Below are 19,412 nucleotides of genomic sequence, written 5' to 3' on the forward strand. Positions count from 1 at the left end.
TTTCAGAAGTGTTGAGCCCTGAGTTGAGAAATCTTACAGTACTTAATCTACCTGCCAACTGGGCATTTTGCAACCAGGCATCTACAAAAGGACTAAAGAAAGAGGCACTGAGGTGAAGTCAAATCTAAGAAAAGTCCTGATAGTTTTGGTCACATGAGATCCTGCCTATAATTTAAAAGCTACAGTGATTCTTGTTTAATCTCACACATTGGCATCATTTAAGCAAAATCACCATTAAGGAACATCATACAAACACATATAGACACACAGCAAGGGAATTTAAAGAACAGAGAAAGAGGTATATTGTAACCAACATTCGAATAAGAATAAGTTTGACATGTATTTTATTTGTATTAGAATATTTATAGAAGTCTTGGAAGTATTTTAACACATTTTTATTTATACCTTTATTATTATATTTACTAAACTAGGGAATGTATCTAATATTTATTTTCACCTTTTTTATTTAAATAAGCACATACACATAGCTTAAAAATGAACACGTCTTCTTTACTGCTTTGAGTAATTTGTAATATTGCCTAAACTGGTATAATCCAGCAAGATCTAAAATGCGCTCAATACAATACAACAAAATGAGCCAGTGCTGAATCATTTGAGTCTATCCCTCATTATATTAACCAATACTTGTGTACATTAACTTCAGAGTTTTAGCTTTTTTCATTTGTTGAAAATACAACATTTTGACACTATCCAGAAATTCTGAAGAAAAGAATTCTTTTTCTACATCTTTTGTGATTAGAAGCATGGGTTTGAAAATCAGACTGAATATTCGAAACAGCTCTCCACCACTTGCTAGCTATGCAACCATTTCATCTCTCTGTCTCTTAGCTTTCTGCCTGAACCTCAGATACTCATCTGTAAAACAGGATAAAGTAGCACTGATCTCAAAGAGTTATTTAAGCGTCAAAAGCTTTATTCCATGTAAAGAACTGTGCTTGGCACATAGTGAATGCCCCCAAAATGTTTCATCATTGTCGTTATTCTTCTGAAACAGAATCATTCATTTTGTACTTGAGCACTCAGAAAAAGAGTCTACAAAATACATATTTAACATTTTCCTCTGCATTCCTAGCCCTTATCTGTATCAGAAACATCAATCTTTCTTATTTTCCATTCAATAAAGTTTTCTTAGCCCAGTGATTCTCAAACTTTTCTTTTACATAACACCTTTACAACATATTGAAGCATTCCATGAACTTTCACATGACATAATCTAGAATTTTAGAATCTTTTGATTAAGAAAATACATATGAACAGAGGGATTTAAGGACCCCCTACAATTACTCCACAGCCCCTCCAGAGTCTAAGACTCATTAGTTAGGAACCACTGCTTTAATCAATAATTAACATATCTAGATTAAAATGAAATTCAGGTTCTTTTTGAAAAGCCCTGTGGGTTGCAGTACCTTCTGTCTCTCTTACCTCGCCCATGACTGCTATGGGTGTCTCTCCTGTTGCCTGAGCAACACGATGTTCTACTAAGTAGAACATGTACTCATCGTAGAGCAGACGGATCAGGTGGAAGGAGCCAAAGCTAGCAGCACTGCGTAAGGTTAAGTCCCGAATGACCATTGAGCTGTTCCAAGAGAAAAGACATGTATGCAGCCAATATTAGTGACCAGATTAGAGTTCAACCTACTTTTCCTCTTAAAAGGAGTTAAGTTAGAGGTCTAAAAGGTTGGTATAGCACGCAACCTGCCACAGAATAATTTCATTTTTGAAAGCAGTTACCTCAACTCTTCTAAACAGAGTGCTAAAGAAGTAATCCTCACTGAGACTTGATCAGATCTTTATTAGAGCTAGACTGGTCTTCATTGGGAAAAACCATTCAACTATAATAGGCAAGTCTGCTGATTCTATTTAATTCACAAATGGGTCAGAATTGAATAAAAAAGATTCTGAAAGGTTGACAACTCATCGCCATGATAAGAAAAAGCAACTCAAAGTGACAATCTTATTGATAATGGGTAAACACTATGTCACCATTTCTCAGTGATAATGACTCTGGGGTTCACTTGCGGGAAAATACGGATTTGTGTGGGACAACAAAGGTTACATATCATCCTAAGCAGTGTGCCCAGATGTGGCAATACAGAAGATAGGTGAGTATGTACAGGGATCCTTGCAAGAAATTAAATTAAGAAGAAATACATATGTTTGAAAAATGCGAATATTTGATTTACAAAATACCAAAATATAAAAGCACTATTAACAAAATACTAACAATAAACTCTATTATATTTAAAATAAAAATGAGTCCAAAATAAAATTTTGGTTTCATCGAAGACATGCCAATCATTAAGCTTGTCCATGCACTTCAAACCTCTTTAACCTTTCTAACTTAGAGACAGAGTTGGGGGGCGGAGGGGGAGTGTTTCTCATCACTTTCATTTAATGGCCTTTTCCAGAGACTTCTGGCCTAGGAAAACTAAAACAGCCATTATATTCTCAGATAGGAGAATGTATAGGCTGATATTCCCAAAGCTTGTTTTGCAATGGAGAATTGTAAAATGCCAGGCAGACGGAAGAAGACTGTACAGAAGTCTTCCGTACTTCTGTTTTCTGTTCCACTGTCAACTTTATCCAGATAGTGGCTACTAATATATCAAATTCTATACATTCATCTTGGCAAGTGACAGATTATCAACATACATCTGAAACTCTGAAGCCCTGGATTCTGATTCTGGCTCTTCATTAATTCAATGCGGACCTCAAATCATTTCCCTGAGACTGTTTTTCCTCTTGGGTAAAAATGAAAGCAATATTTTTGGTCTTATCTAACTTACATGATGATTTCAAGGATATGAAAAAACTTATGAATGAAGAGACCACTATGCAAATATAAGTGATTATGATTAAAATATACACAACAGGAGAAGCTGAGCTTCTCATTCTCATTGAGTTAGGCAGCAAGAACAGGGGGCTACTATATGATGATGGTAGAGGACCTCTTATTTCTGTGGATCTATTTACTAAAAAGAAAAAAAGCATGGGTTTGAAGTTAGAGCCACGTTAACCACTACATGATCTTGATTGTGAGCATGTCATTCAGCTTTTTAAGGTTCAAGGTTAGCCTGACAGTCAAATGAGATAACGTATGCGAGATCTTAAGAAAACTACCCATTACTACACTACTACATATATTAGAGTTAATAATATATTGATTATTGTTAACAGTAGTTCTAGTGAATGATTCCTTAGGGTTTAGAACTCTGTAAGTGAATCACTAAAAGTAGATTAATACATTCACTTATATGCCAAAGATATATGACAATATTCTGTTTATAATTCTATGCATGCCTTTCCTAAAATTCAGTGACACATCAACTATTTGTAAAAATGATTAACATAAATATAATAGCTATTTGAAATTAAACATTTCTTTTCCTATGGAAAAAATTTCAAAGGCAGAGAACCCTCTACTTAAAAAGCCAAAATAACACAAAAATAACAATAAAATGTTGCATAACATTTTTATGCACACCAATCCAAACTTGATCATGTGAAGTAAATAATTTTGAAAAATTAAGCAATGCAAGAGAAGAATATTTACTCCTAATCGCATCTCTCTTGTTGAAAAGAGACAGCAAATACTTAAAATATAGCCCAAAGAAGACAAATGGCTAACAAACATATAAAAATGACTAACCTTCTTCAAAATTAAAAGGAATGCAAATTGAAGTAAGATATCATACATCATCTATAGCACTATAAGAGATTAAAAGATCCAGTGTTGCTGAAGGGATGAGAAAAAGAACTCTCATTTACTGTTTCTGCGAGTATAAATTAATGAAACTTTTGCGGAGAGATATTTGGCAATATTTGTCAAAATTAAAAATGCACAAATCCTTTGACCTAGCAATTCTAATTCTAGAAATTTATACAAATGAGCAGAAATTGTTTTAGTTACAGCAATATTTATACTAGTGAGAAACTGGGGGTGGGGGGTACCTAAATATCCATTAGTAGGATGCTGATTAAACAAATTATGGTTCATTCATATACGGAATTTTACACAATAGTTTAAAGAAATGAGGTAGACCAGACATAAACGTAGTAACACGGAAAGACGTCTATGATATAATATCAAATTAAAGAAGTAAGATGCATATAATATGAACCCATTTAACATAAAACTATCTGTAGAGTTCTTTAAAAAATCTCAACCCTAAATAAATGGGAATATTGAATACTTTATTAGCGTTGAAATAGCACATGTCATTAAAATAGTATTAGTTACCTTAAAAGGTTCAAACCATTTTACCAGAATTTATCTGAGGATATATGTGTAATCTTACACAAAGATAATCATTACAGTATTTTTTACAATTGCATTACAACAACAAAAACCACCTAAATGCTCAAGAATTGGGGAAAAAGGGAACATTTCAAAAATCTATGAGACATATACATAATGGAATTTTGTGAGGACATTAAAAATTATGTTTCTGAAGATATTTAATGACAAGAAATGCTCAAGATATACCAGTAAATGAATTTGGTAAGGGAAAGACACAGATAATAAACTATGCTAAACAACTGGCTCTTAATTTTATATAACACTAAAATAAAATACTTTACCAGTGGTTACTTCTGGGTATTCAAATGATGATGTTTTAAGTTTATATTTTGTATAGTTTTAGTATTTCCCAGATTTTCTAAAGTGAGCACATATTAATTTCATAATGAAAAATTTCTATTTTAAAAGATGACTTTCATTATAATATAGAAAATCAATCCTGGGTCAGTTGAATGTCAATAAATATTTCCAGGGATATCTATCAAAGACACACAATGAATTATATATATATTTCTACATTCAAATTTTAGGCCTTTATATTTCCCTTAAAATATAATAACCCTGAAAGCATATAAATGATGAAGGAGAATATTCATACTGAGTAGCTTTCTGATATTATTCTAGAAATGCAAAGTCGATTATTTTTTTCCAAGAGAATCCACATTCATTTATCGATAGATGTTTATTTTGTTCCTACTTTGTGCCAGTGCCTTATTCTAGAAAAAGCCAGACAAAATTCTGGTTTCAACAGAGCTCACATTCTAGTAGGAGAAACAGCTGATAAAAACACAAGTAGATATAAAATATAAAGTTAGGTAGTGATAAATCCTATGAAAAAAATAAATCAGTAGGTTACCTTTATGTTTTGTTGATGGTTTCCTTCACTGTGCAATAGCTTTTTAGTTTAATCTAATCCCATTTGTTGGTGAAGGGGATTAAGAGGTACAAAGTTCCACTTATAAAATAAATGGGTCATGAGGATGTAAGGTACAGCATAGGGAATACTGTCAATAATATTGTAATAAGGTTGTATGGTGACAGATGTAATTAGACTTATCGTGATCATTTCATAATGTATATAAATATCAAATCACTATGATGTACACCTGAAACTAATAGATATTGTAGGTCAATTATACTTCAATTAAAAATAAATAAATAGGGGCTGGCCCTGTGGCCGAGTGGTTAAGTTTGCACGCTCCGCTGCAGGCGGCCCAGTGTTTCATTGGTTCGAATCCTGGGCGCGGACATGGCGCTGCTCATCGAACCACGCTGAGGTGGCATCCCACATGCCACAACTGGAAGGACCCACAACGAAGAATATACAACTATGTACTGGGGGGCTTTGGGGAGAAAAAGAAAAAAATAAAATCTTTAAAAATAAATAAATAAATAAATAAATAAAAAACCAGGGCAAGAGGATGGAGAGTGACGGGGCAGGCATTTCAAGTTAGGGTGTCAGAAAAATTCTCTCTGAGGCAGAAACTGGACTGAAATGAAGGAGTGAGCTACGTGAACCTGTGAGCTTTCTTGGCAGAAAGCAAGAAAGTGCAAAGACTTGGAGGCAGAACTATGCTTGAAAGATTCAAAGATTAGCCAGGAGGCTAGCATGGCTGAAGGGCAGTGAGCAAAGAAAAGAATACATGATAGGGTCTGGAGGTCACCAGTAGCTGGACCATGTAGGGTCGTCTGGTAGGCCATGATAAGGTCTTTGGATTTCATTCAAAGTGTTTTGGAAACTTTTGTACAATTAGGCAATCACCTTATTTCAGCATAAAATGTACATGTGATACTAAATTCTGTTGGGAAATGAAAAAAAAATCTGCTGACCTACAGTTACAACACCTAGTTATTTCTTAAAAATACTGATAAGCATGCCATGAAATTATTGTCATATGTTTAGAAAAGAATCAGCTGAATTATATTATTAATGCTGCGTCTACTTTATTTCTCTCTGTTGGGTTGCTGCCCTACAAGCTAAGTATTAAATAACACAATTAACAGTTTAATTGGAAACCTATTGTCTGATTCAGACTTCTATAAGATATGTTGCAAAACTGACTCTACTGAATTTCATGTTGCTAAGTTACCACAAATTCAACTCCTTTTAAAATCAGAGTTATAAACGTTAATTATTTTTATAACAGATGAGAAATACCTTTGGGTATTTATCTTTATAACTCATAGTGTAGAAATTGAAACAGATACCCTAACACAAGATACCCAATCCACCTTTCTTCGTGTATTTGGGGCTACATCATACCCTCTCTAAGCAGAAAGGTGAGAACATCATACCTGTGACCCTCATGTGAACTCTCTTTTCAAAGACTGCTTACAGTTGATTCCAAAAGAGTATTCCTTTAGGGAAGATTTATATATTGTCCAGTTGTAGGCAAACTAGGTTCCCTGTGCCCCCTTTCAAGTCACTGTATCAAAGATATAAATTACATTCTTTAAAAATGGGATATTTGCTTGACCCTCAGGGCAGCCCTGAGGAATGCTGTGCTGTTATCCACAAAACACGCAAGCTGAGAACTGGCCCACATAACTTCCCCATTTCTGCCCAAGAAAGGCGGTGATATTTTTTTCCACCTCCCAGGGAGCCAACAGTAGCCAAGCAAAGCCAGGTTAGGCAAGGAAAGACCTCCTAGGAGCAGAGGGTATTGGCAACAATGTATCAACTACAGCTATCATGATTCTCTGCCAGTTTATTTCTATAGTTGTATGCATGTAAATATATATAGGGAATTTTAGAAATTATGAGATTAAGCGACCTCAGAACATGAAGGGTCTGTGTATGTGACTGCCAGATTCTTCTTACAATGCGAAAAACCTTTAAAAAAATATTCTGTAATTCTGCTTCTCTGATAGTTTGTGAACGCAGTTTTTGTGAATGCAGTTTTCATTACTCACTATGTTCTTATATCTCAGTAAAAAACAGTTCAGATTTTAAAGGCTCTTAAGCTATTGACTTTGCCTACCAGCAGGAGGTATGTATCTATCTGAATGTGCCTTTCCCTCTTTGGCCCTGAACTGTAGGCCTTCAAGTCTTTTTAAAATGAAAATAATAACCATAATCGTGTCTAATAATAACAAGCCAATTATCCCCAACTCAGGGAGGACAGAGGGCAGGCAAGTGATGATCCACTGGGTCTGTATATCTGCAGAGAACAAGAAATACAAGTAAGTAATTTTCTCTCTTTTCAAGATACCTGTAACAGAGCTCTGTGGAGACAAAGGCTCCAAGGGTGTGTTTCTAAAATGATATCAACTAAATATAGAAAAATAAAAACCCACGGGAAGGAGTAGGGGCAAGTCTGACATAACAACATATGAAAGCAGTAAGAAGAAAAATAAAACCTTGCTTTTTCTCATACAGAGGATGCACTCTACTTTTGGTCATTCAGGTTTTCGAATAACCAGCTAGTATAACTTCTGTTTCATCAATTATTTGTGAAGCACATATACCATCTATATGATTTTCTGGGGAAAAAGATGGAAGAATAAAAAATCAACTTGCAAGCAAATGGGAAGATGCCTGAAATCTTCTTAAGAAATGTTTCCAAATAAAATTTTTGGATTTTCCTATTACTATTAGTGTTGTTGCATCAACTTTTAGAATACTGTGACAATGTTTTCTAAATATTCCTCATGTATTGAAGGCAAACTCACTTTTCTCATTAAGACCCAGATCTAAACCCAGCACTGGCTATACTGAAGCTCCCCAGTGGGTCGGAGAGTTAGCTCACGTAATGAGGTGCTTCTCCAATCACATAGGCTAAAGGTATTAAATATGAGAGACAGAATTAGAGAATTATTCCATTCCAAAACTAAAAACAAAACAACAGCAACAGAAACTGGCAGGCTTTCCTTCACTGCATTTGACACTGGGCTAGACACTAGAAAACTATTCTCAGGATGTAAGGATAATTTAATTCTCAGACATATATAGCGGATCTGCCACTCTACTTCGGTTTAAGAAATAAGAATTGGACCAAATGAGTTGAGGAAGAAAGAAATCAAAATAAAAACCAAGCAACTCCTATCACAGAATGAAAAGATCTCTGGTTCCATCTTGAAGGTGGTCAAAACAAGATGGAAATCCTATAGTCTGGGCTGACTGGGTTCACAAGCACTACTTGGTCCTAAACCCTGTTACTCTTCGCTTACCCTCTTTCCTCACAACTAGCTCTGGACTCACTGCTGAGGTCCAGGTGATGACCGTGGTGTGCCCACAGCCACAGTCAGTGCTACGTCCTGTGGCTACTACTTTCTAATATGCATGTGACTGCGTAAGCTCTAAATAAGGGACTGCCTAATCTCAAGGTAGATATGGCTTTTAGGCTTGAGTCAGTGGGGGCCACTTTTATCTAAAGAAGCAAAAACATGAACTCTCACCACAAGAACAAATGCCAGGGTCAAAAATATAACCTACGTAACTTATCTTATGAAATGGAACTCCATCTGTCCATTCTATCCTGCATATATATGGTATATATGCCACTCACACAGGCTCTGTTTTTCACCCTAAGGGCAGACCTACAGTCAACAGCTTATCCCAACATTTGATATCACATATCAAGTGATCTGAAAGCCTTTCTCTTCTGGGGTTCTTCTATGTCTACAAAAACAAACATTTATATCTGTATTATTTTGGTCAAAAAGTGATTCATTTTCTACTGTCTACTAGATTACTGGGTATTAAACTGGCTATGCATTAGAATCACCAGGAGTAAGCTTTTTGAAGAAAAAACTTTCTAGTTACCCCATCCCCAATCATTACTCCCTAACCATCAAGATTGTGATTCAGTAGGTTGGGGAGGTACCTAGGATTTCTTAAAAAAAATTAATTGTGATGAGAAGCTAGTTTATAACAGTTGTAATAGATCAAATTAAGAAACTAACTAGAAGGTTCCGAGTATGCATCAGAATCACCTAGATGACTTTTTAAGAAGCATAGATTGCTGGGCCTCACCTCTGCAGTCTCTGATTCAGGTAGATTTGGGAAAGGGGCCTGAAAATTTGCACTTCTAACAGGTTTCCAAGTGATAGCGATGCTACTGGTCTAGGGACCAGTGTGAGAATCACTGAACCAGAAAATAAAAAGATGAGCGGTGCTGAGGTCTCAGAAAGAAGACTAAATAATGTAAGTTTGCAAGAGGGAAGACTCGAGCCTTTTTCTGACTGCTGCTGAACGTGTTATCTAGAGCGGAATCTCAGATGATCCCATCTGAGAACTCTAGGGCCTTGAGCAAGAGGTTTTCTTTTCCTAGCAGAAAGTTTATTTCCATAAAGTTCCTAGTATAATTCCACGATGCTGTAATCATTAAGTTGAGTGAAGATAATCACAACTGAGAGCTTCTGCAAACTAAAGTTCTTTTTTTTCTTTCTTTTTTTTTTTTTTAAAGATTTTTTTATTTTTTTCCTTTTTCTCCCCAAAGCCCCCCAGTACATAGTTGTATATTCTTCGTTGTGGGTCCTTCTAGTTGTGGCATGTGGGATGCTGCCTCAGCGTGGTCTGATGAGCAGTGCCATGTCCGCGCCCAGGATTCGAACCAACGAAACACTGGGCCGCCTGCAGTGGAGCGCGCGAACTTAACCACTCGGCCACGGGGCCAGCCCCTAAAGTTCTTTTTTTTTTCTTTTGTCTGAGAAGCAGGTACATACACACGTATTTGCAGAATATGCAAAATAAAGCTTAGGAAAAACTGAGATGATACCTGTAGAAAGACCATTTTAGGAGAAATTGCCTGGCAGCTTTAGGAAAACTGGGTCTTCCTTCATAGGGTTTCAGTGCTTGCATCATCACATTGTCAAGCCACGCAGCCCACTGCTCCAGGGTGCTCTGCTGCTGAAGAGTCATCTTGAAGTCTGTTTCTAGTCTCTGAACCATGTTGTCATCACACTGGCACACCCAGGAAGCCTGCTCCTGGGACAGTACACAAAAAGCAAATGAAAAGTTCAACTCAGCATCTTTTCACTGAATGTCAGCACACAAACCATATGCATGAATGGGAAATTATAATGAAAGATTCGAACAATTTAAATGAATTAAGAAAATGAACGACCTGTCAGTTGTTAAGGAAACTAACATCGCCTTTGTGCATGAAAAAGTGACGTGACACAAAAGCATGACTTGGTTTTTCCACATTAGCTAGTCTGTGTGAGAGACGACGATACAAGACTACTTAAGAAAACTAGAAGCCTGAATCTACAGTATGCAGGGTCTTTCATTCTATTCAGGTTTTATACCGTCTTCAAAAGTTCTCTTTCTTTTTTCTTTTCCCCCAATCAGATAAAACTTGAAAGCCAATTCATTTGAGAAGATTTAGGATAAGTCAGATGGATAAATAGATTCATTGGCTAAAAGTGTTCCCTTGGGATTAGAACAGAAACAAACACTGAGCGGTGCTAGGTAGAACCATATGGTGTATGAGCTTTATGGATTGGGAGGTAAAATCTCAAGGGTTATCAAGGCAAGGCTATGAATGCAAATTAATTCACAGAACTGAAAACAACAAGAACAACAACAAAAAGACTTTTGAGAAAATGTAGACATGCTACCTGCCAAGAGATTGATTACTACAATTTTCCTTCCAGTTCTGATTGGGAAGTTTCAAGTTTGGTGATAGCAGTTAAGATGGGAACTTTTAAGTTCTACTTTTCAGGGGTTGCGGTAAGTTTCATGATGCTTCCAGTGCTATGTTGTATTTTCAGATTAACAAAAACCTATACTCTCAAGGTCAGAATATGCTTATTTAGTAATATAATATTGACTGAGATCAGAGCACATGGATTTTAATACAGGGCCTGAATCAACTAAAGTGACCTCAAGCTATTCACTTAATCTACGTAGGGCCTCATTTTCCCTAAATAGAAAATTAGAGAAATAAAATGACAAGAATTTTTAAGCTGGGCTCACTGTGTTCAGATAATATTTTCAAGACAGAATTCTGTGGAGAGGGTGTCCATGAAGGTCCTAATTCTATGTCTAAAACACTGTGAATATGTGTGTTTTGTTTTTTTTTTTTCCTGGAAAGGGTGTTATAGCTTTTCTTCTACATGCTCTCAGAGGACAAGACTTTACCTATTCAAGAGATTTCAGCCTGGGGGTACTTCAAATATGAAATGCCCAAACTGAAGTGATTTTATTTCTCCAGGGAAACTTACAGTTTTTTCTACATTTCCAGCTGATGATACCATCTATTATCCTTCTTCTCTTATCTAATTAGTTGTAAAGTCTTTGAGATTTTACCTCCTAAATATCACTTTTAAATGTTTTAAGTACACTAAAATATGATTATAGAAAAACTGAAAATACAAATAAGCAAAAAGGAACAAAATATGAAGAATATCTAAAATGCCAACATTAGGAGATAACTACAACATGCTAAAGTATATACCTTCCGAACTTTTCACATGTAATATATGCTTATGCATATATAAATACTTAAAATAAAACAGGATCATATTGTACATTCTACTTGATACTCTACTTAGTTTCACTTAACTATAGATGATAACTATCTTCCCATATAAGCAAAAGTAGAGCTATATTTATTGTTCAATGATTGAATTTGCTTCAGTGCATAAATATACCATTATTTACATAACCAATTCCATACAGTTAGACATTTATGGTCATTCCAATTTTTTACTATTAGGAATAATGCCCAAATTAGCAATCTTACAACTATATCTTTGTTTACTTTTACACTTATTTCTCTATGATAGATTTATATAAGAACAGTTAAGATCTTTTAAAATACACTGCCAAATGATTCCCAGAAATTTTATGTCATTTTAAGAGTCCAGGAGATTACCCAGGGAAGAATTTAGGCCTCAAGGAAAGGATAGGGGAAGTTGTATTTGTTTTTTCATTAATGGCTACACATCTTTTTATCGTGGTAAAAAACACATAAAATTTATCATCTTAATCATTTTTAAGTGTACAGTACAGGAGTATTAGCTATATGCTCCTTATTGTACAACAGATCTCTAGAACTTTTTCATCTTGAAGTGAAACTCTATACCCATTGTAGAGGATGTTGTATTTTATCTGTTTGTGTACTGATAACAGGGGTGAGGAACTTATTGGCATCTCTGGAAGAATTTAATTTCATTTCTCCCCATAAATTCAGACTCACTATTTCCTTGGAAGTTAGCTTTTGCCAAGAGGGGCTGATAACCTAAAACCAAACTTAGAGAAATGAAACCATGAGACATTTTTCTGGCTTTATATTTCATTTTACTACCCTCAAGCCTGAAATTTACTAACAATACAGTACACTGTAAATATTGCCCGTGAAAGGAATTTGGATGTTTCGATTTTATAATGGAAAAAGCTAAGGATGAACATTAAAGGAATTTGTAACTTACAAATAAATTACATCCATGATGATAAGGAGTCAGGTAGCTTCAAAATTAGAACATCTTTTAAATACAGAAACACAAGTATACGCAATAATTAGTTTATCAGGTCAACCCATCCAAACCTATTTAGCCCATAATGTAGATGAAAAATTATCCATTTACCCAAAAAAGTAGAAAACAATACCACTGTAACACTATCAATTAAACAAAACAGAAAGCCAATTATACTGCAATAGAAAAATTATCCTGAATGCACGAGGAAAAGAAGCTTTAGAGAAGAATGACATGGTGAAAGAGATTCATGAATATCCTGAAAGAAACTTCTCAGTACTTTCAAGCTCTTAGAGTATTATACTATTGACACTCACATGGAATTTCATTGCTTTAAATGAAAGTTTCCTTATTACAAGAGCACCACCTTAACACGGGTCACTCTTACTGAGATTAATCTTGTAGGGGCAGGGACAACTTCCGAATGAACAGGAGAGGGTGACAAGGGTGGAATCTGAGGAAACCAGATGACCCAGAAAACCACGCAAAACTTGGAACAGAAAAGGAAAGAAAGAAGGGTGTTAAAGATGAAATATGCTATCCTAAGAAAGAAATTGCTCATTAAAGTGAACAGAGTTGTGAGAAGTAAAACGTAGAGGGAAATGAAGGGCACACCACTGGGGCCACCGTCCTCTGAGGAAAGGAAAGAGGTCTTAAGGACAGATGTTTAATTATACAGGTTTCAGCATGGACCCAGGAAAACTTGGTAGCTGGGAACAGAGGAAGGGAAAAGGTGGCTCAAAGTTGGTGGGTGGAGGATGAGAGGTAGAGTAGACTATAGTCGACCATTTACAGGCAAATACATTGTCAAGGTTGGTGTTTATAACCAGAAAGAATTCATTTCTATAAACACTTCATAGGGTTGCAGACACACAAATACACAAATGAAAATAATGTTAAAATTTAAAATCTTTCTCAGATATTTAAAAATATTTTGTTATTGAACTTAAATTACTTTTTGAGACTAGAAGTTGCCTTACTATTTCAACTTTTCTTAAGGTACTTTTTTTTCATAAGGTATCTTTTCTGAATAAAGATTTGAAATGAACATTACAGTATAAATTTTAAGGCAATATGAACTTTAATATTCTTACTAAAATCAGTTACTGTAAATTCCGTCGAAATATGTAAAGTTAATGGCTTTGTAAACCTGAGGCAGTTTGTCCTTGTAAAGGTCATGCATTTGCATGTGTTTGTGTATAAACTGATATACAGAAAGACAGATTTAAGAAAAACTTTATATACTCAGAAGTTTAAGCCCAATCCGTGAAAGTTAGACGGAGCTTAACTAATTAACTAGACCCCAAAATAAATCAAGCCCAAATATTACTTTTTAATATATTTTAAATAATAAAACCAGACCAGAACTGCAGATTAAAATGTCTATGAAAGGGAGTAATAATTAGTTTATCTTATGCAATGGTATTGTTGTTTTTTTAACAGTTTTATTGAGAAATAATTCACATATCATACAATTCACTCATTTATACAGTTCAATGGCTTCTTTCAGTATATTCACAGCATTGTGCATCCATTACCACAATCAATTTTAGAATGTTTTCATTTCCCTAAAAAGAAACCCCACACCCCTTACCTCTCACCTCCCAATCCCCCAGACTACAGGACCTAGGCAACCACTATCTACTTCTTGTCTCTATAGATTTACTTATTCTGCACCTTTCATATAAATGCAATCATGCCATATGTGGTTTTGTGTCTGGCTCCTTTCACTTAGCATAATGTTTCACTTAGCATGATGTTCATCCATGTTGTAGCATGTATCAGAATTTCATTTCTTTTTAGTGCCTGATAATATTCCATTGTGTGGATATACCACATTTTGCTTATGTATTCATCAATTATTGGTCATTTGGGTTGTTTCTACTATTTTTTCCTTTTTTTACATTTATACAGTTTTTTTTTTAAAGATTGGCCCTGAGCTAACATCTATTGCCAATCTTCCTTTTTTTTTCTTCTTCTTCTCCCCAAAGTCCCCAAGTACATAGTTGTATATCCTAGTGGTAGGTCCTTCTGGCTCTGCTATGTGGGACGCTGCCTCAGCATGGCCTGATGAGCAGTGCCATGTTCGTGCCCAGGATCCAAACCAGTGAAACACTGGGCTGCCAAAGCAGAGCGCACAAACTTAACTACTCAGCCGTGGGGCCAGCCATGGTTGTTTCCACTTTTATGTGGCTAAAATGATGTGGCTACAAACATCCATGTACAAGTTTTTAGGTGGGCATGTTTTCATTTCTCTTAGTATATATCTAGGAGTGAAACTGCTGAGTCATAGGGTAATTCTATGTTTAACTTTGTGAGGAAATGCCAGAATGTTTTCCAAAGTGACTGCAGCATTTTACATTCCAATCACCAGTGTATAATGCTTCCAATCTCTCCACATCCTCACCAACACTTGTTATTATTTGTCTTTTTGGATTATATCCATTTTAGCACACGTGAAGTGGTATCTCAGTGTGATTCTGATTTTTATTTCCCTGGTGGCTAATGTGCTGAACATATTTTTGTGTGCTCATTGGCCATTTGCATATCTTCTTTTGAGAAATGTCTATTTAGATCTTTGCCCATTTTTTAACTGGGTTGTCTTTTTGTTACTGGGTTGTAATAGTTCTTTATATACTCTAGATACATATTTTTTATCAGATATATGATTTGCAAAAAGTTTCTCAATTCTAGTGAGTTGCCACTTCAGTTTCTTGATGGTCTCTTTTGAAGCACAAAAGTTTTTAATTTTGATTATGTTCAGTTCATGTATTTTTTCTTTTGTTGCTTACACTTTGAGTGAGCAATGGTACTGTTTTCATATGCTAATAATTAGCTTCATTACTTGAGTACCTGAAATAAAATATTTGTTGGGCCTTCCATAATAATATTCCTAAATTAACTATTTTTTAAGCATACTTTATAGTACAAGTGAGCAGTTTGATCACAAGGCTAAACTTTTTTTTCGGATGATCAAAACAGCCAAACACATTGCATCTAATTCTTTTCAAATGAACAAATATTTACCAGGTACCTACAATAAACTCTGAATCAGAATTGTTCTTAGCTCCTTCAAGATGGAGCACTATTAAAAACAAATATCTCTTGTGTGTTAATGGTGCAAAGGGCTTTATGTATTACTAAATATGTAAACAATAATCTAATAGGTGTTACAAAGTGGGGAAAGTAAAGCCCAGAGAAGTTAAGCAACTTGCCCAAGACCCCACAGCTAGTAAATGGAAAAGTTTAATCTCTTGCCTACCTGGACATTGGCAAAGTCAACACGGTTGAGGTCGTTGAGCATCTGGTTGATCTGAGAGGTGTTCTGAAGCACTGCACGAGCCGCCTGGGCCAGGTGATTGAGCGACGTGTATCTTCGCAGAGTCTGGGCAAAGGCACTTACAGCGGCAACCTGGAAAGAAATCCAATTAAACTGAGATTTTTTTTTTCCCCTCCAGTAAAAGAAACCACTGCAATCTTCAAATCTTTATTCCCTTGCCAAATTTAAATGCTTCCCTCTGATACTTATTTCAAATTCATTTAGTGAGAGAGCTTACTTGTAAATTATAGCATTTAAATCTCTAAACCAAGTATTATTTTTCTTTTGAGTAGGTTGAGGTCAAGACTAAAACAAACTCCCACATTCTTCGACATCTGAGTGTGGCATTAATTAAACTAGTTTTGCAAGTAACTACTCATCCACAGCAAGAAATGACTTTGTCTAGGGAAGTAGGAAAAATGTTGATTTTCATTTCTTTTTTATTCTCTGTAGGACAAGTAACTACAACTAGGCAAATAAAATTTTTTTCTTTTTACTTGGAAAACCAAACTATACAGTCCCACTTTTTTAAGTGGATGAAAAAATATACTTTTCAGACCACTAGAATTCACATTCACTCTTATTACTTTTATTTTATAGAAACCTGGGTAATTCTGAGGTGAAAGAAGAGTGTTTATTTATAGCCTTTATATAGCAAATATATTGTTAACAAACTTATCAGACACAAGTAACAAGAAAAACTCTTTTTCAGAATTTGAATTTCTGCAACAGGGCTATTCAAGAAATCTCCATTTGCCCTGCAAAATCTACTTTCCATCCTTCTCCATTGTGCTCTGTGCCCAAGAAGACTGGTCTGAATGAACTACGTTAACTGCCTCCATTACACTCTGGCTTTCAGCTGGGTCTGGCCAGTGACAGGCGCTAGTAGGAGACTGAAGGATGGGAGAAGAGTGGTCAAAGTATTCATTCCCCGACAACGTCTGCTCCCTCCTGTTTTGGCAGAGCCTGCTTTCCTCATCTAACGCCACAGTCCTGGGGGAAGGAGAGGATCTCCTAGTGCCGTAGCTTTCACCTCTTTCTCCTTCAGAGCTAGGGATGGTCACAACTTCCCACTATTGCTAGTTCTGGGGTGCTTTATCATCCCTCCTTGGTTTTCTCAGCTCTGTTCACATCTTTGGAAATGGACCCTTCTTAAACTCTCTTCAATTATTCCCCCTTTTGGATATATCGTTTGTTTCCTGCTGAGACCCTGAATGAACCAGGTTACAAGGAAAGATATCAAAGATAATGAAAAAAAAAAGGTCTAGGTAAATATTTGAATTTTATGATCTCATGAAAATGTGTTACATTCACAGTAGATCTAATGAGCATTTTAACAGATTTATCATAATGTATGGCATTACATCACAATGGGTATATGAAAAGCAACTGATTGAACAGTTAGTTGGCTGAGTGGTAGAGAGTGTTCACAGGCCAAAGCATGCTCTATCTTGATAGTGACATGTTTTAGGACTATGTGGAACTTGGGGCAAGTTCATGTACCCTCAAAAAAGAGTCTTACTCTTTTTTCCATTGCTGTGGTTTATATTAACCAAGTATACACTATGTGCCAGGTACTGTGTTAAGCATCTCACATATATTACCTTGCTCAAGTCTCATAACCATCCTATTAGATACATATTATGACTTAAAGAGGTTAAGTAGCTTGCTCAAGGTCATGCAGAAACTATGTTACAGTGGTGGGATATGAACCCAGGCATTTTGATAACAGGAGCCAATCATAACCTAATTATGCTGTTTCCCTCGTCAGGGTAGGTTGTCTTCTTTGACTGAGTGCTCAGCTGACAAAAGGCTACACGCCAGTGAGAGAGGAGTAGCAGAAGGCACCCTCCGCCAAAGTAAATCATCCAAATCAACTCTGGAGGTCAAGGAGCTGGCCAATACTGCAGCTGGATTGCTACTACATTCACTTTGATGACACTGGGAAGGGCAGTGCTTTCAGCTGTTTGAAGTATTGTTACGAATAGGACTGATTTTGTAAGTGGGAACGCATTGCTATGACCGTCATAATCAAAGAGCACCTCCTTTTTTGCCCACCTCAATGTGGTGCTCTAGAATAGCACTGCCACGCAGAACTTTCTGCAATGATGGAAATGCTCTACATATGTGCTGCTAAATGTGGTAGCCACTAGCCACGTGAGCCTATGGTGCAATTGAAATGAAGCTAGTGTGCATAAGTACGTGAATTTTAATTTAAATTTAAAATTCAAATTTAAATAGCCACGCAGCTACTTCTACTGTATTGACAGCATAGCTCCAGAGCAACAATCTAAGGTGGCGCATCAATGAAATGTCTTTGACTGTGCATTTTTGAAATAGAAAGTGTTATTGCAAACCTTAAGTCAAAGCAGAAAGAACTGGGAGCCACTTGTGTTCCCCAGGAGACTTGTCAGCTATAAGAGCTTTAATCTGTCAACTATGCCCCCAAATTAAAGAAAAGGTATATTGTTGGAGTCTGATAGTGGATACAGTCCTTGACAAAGAGCCACAACTGTTATTTTTGGTACCAAAATTTAGACGGCATCAGTCCAACCTCGCCATGGGGTGTGTTCAGATTAACCTAAAGTAACATGGTTAGTAGCGGACGAAGTGGAGAATAGAATTCATATCCCTAGCTAAATAATCCATGTTCTTAATATATGTAGATCAATTATGAGATAATTGTTCACTTTAAGAAATGATTATTCGATCCACAAAAGCATCCTCCAGTGTTAAAAAAAAAACAAAACATGATGAAAAGCAAAAGAATATTAATGTACATGAACTTTTCACAATATAATGAGTACAGTCGGGGACATAAAAAATCTAAAACTCCTTCAAACGAGAACTATTTAAATATTCTAGGCTATTCTTTTTTAATATTTGAAATTAAGTAATCTGAAATACATGCCTTAGAAAAGGGCTTGTAAATACGCCACACTTACAATGCTTCTCTAGTTTCTTTGAAAGGAGCATTCAAACATCTCTTGCATAAGTTCTTTTTTACGTGGTTATAAAATACAAATATTAAAGTCAGTTTTAAAAGTTCTATATAACATCAACATTTTACATAACAATTTGATAGGACAGATATAAAATTCACAGTTCAGAACAATTTCCTAAACATAAAAGAAAAAGTAAAAACATAAAAGTGTACCTTGGTTTGTATCATTCTCTGTGGAATATTGTTCATGGCATTGGAAAGCCAACCTTCAAGGCTTTTTGCAAAATTTCGAATGGCTTGGGTCAAGGCACCTAAATGTTAAGGAATAAAAGCAGAACGAAAAAGATACCAAAGAACATTAATCTTCATGCCAGAATAAGGGAAAACAGCATACATGACATCTG

At 35.7% G+C, this 19,412-nt stretch overlaps 1 protein-coding gene across 16 annotated transcripts in view; it reads right to left on the reverse strand.

Moving 5' to 3' along the window:
• RFX3 (regulatory factor X3) overlaps window positions 1–19,412 on the reverse strand; it is a 263,930-nt gene that overhangs the window by 26,909 nt on the left and 217,609 nt on the right. For all 16 annotated transcript variants that reach the window (XM_070590686.1, XM_008543896.2, XM_008543874.2 and 13 more), the window contains 4 exons: window positions 19,222–19,319; window positions 16,008–16,157; window positions 10,042–10,250; window positions 1,444–1,597 (listed from right to left, as the gene is read on the reverse strand). In XM_070590686.1, coding sequence (XP_070446787.1) covers window positions 1,444–1,597; window positions 10,042–10,250; window positions 16,008–16,157; window positions 19,222–19,319 — 611 coding nt within the window. The remainder of the gene's footprint in view (window positions 1–1,443; window positions 1,598–10,041; window positions 10,251–16,007; window positions 16,158–19,221; window positions 19,320–19,412) is intronic.

The sequence above is a fragment of the Equus przewalskii genome, chromosome 22, assembly GCF_037783145.1.
Source record: "Equus przewalskii isolate Varuska chromosome 22, EquPr2, whole genome shotgun sequence".
NCBI lineage: Eukaryota > Metazoa > Chordata > Mammalia > Perissodactyla > Equidae > Equus > Equus przewalskii.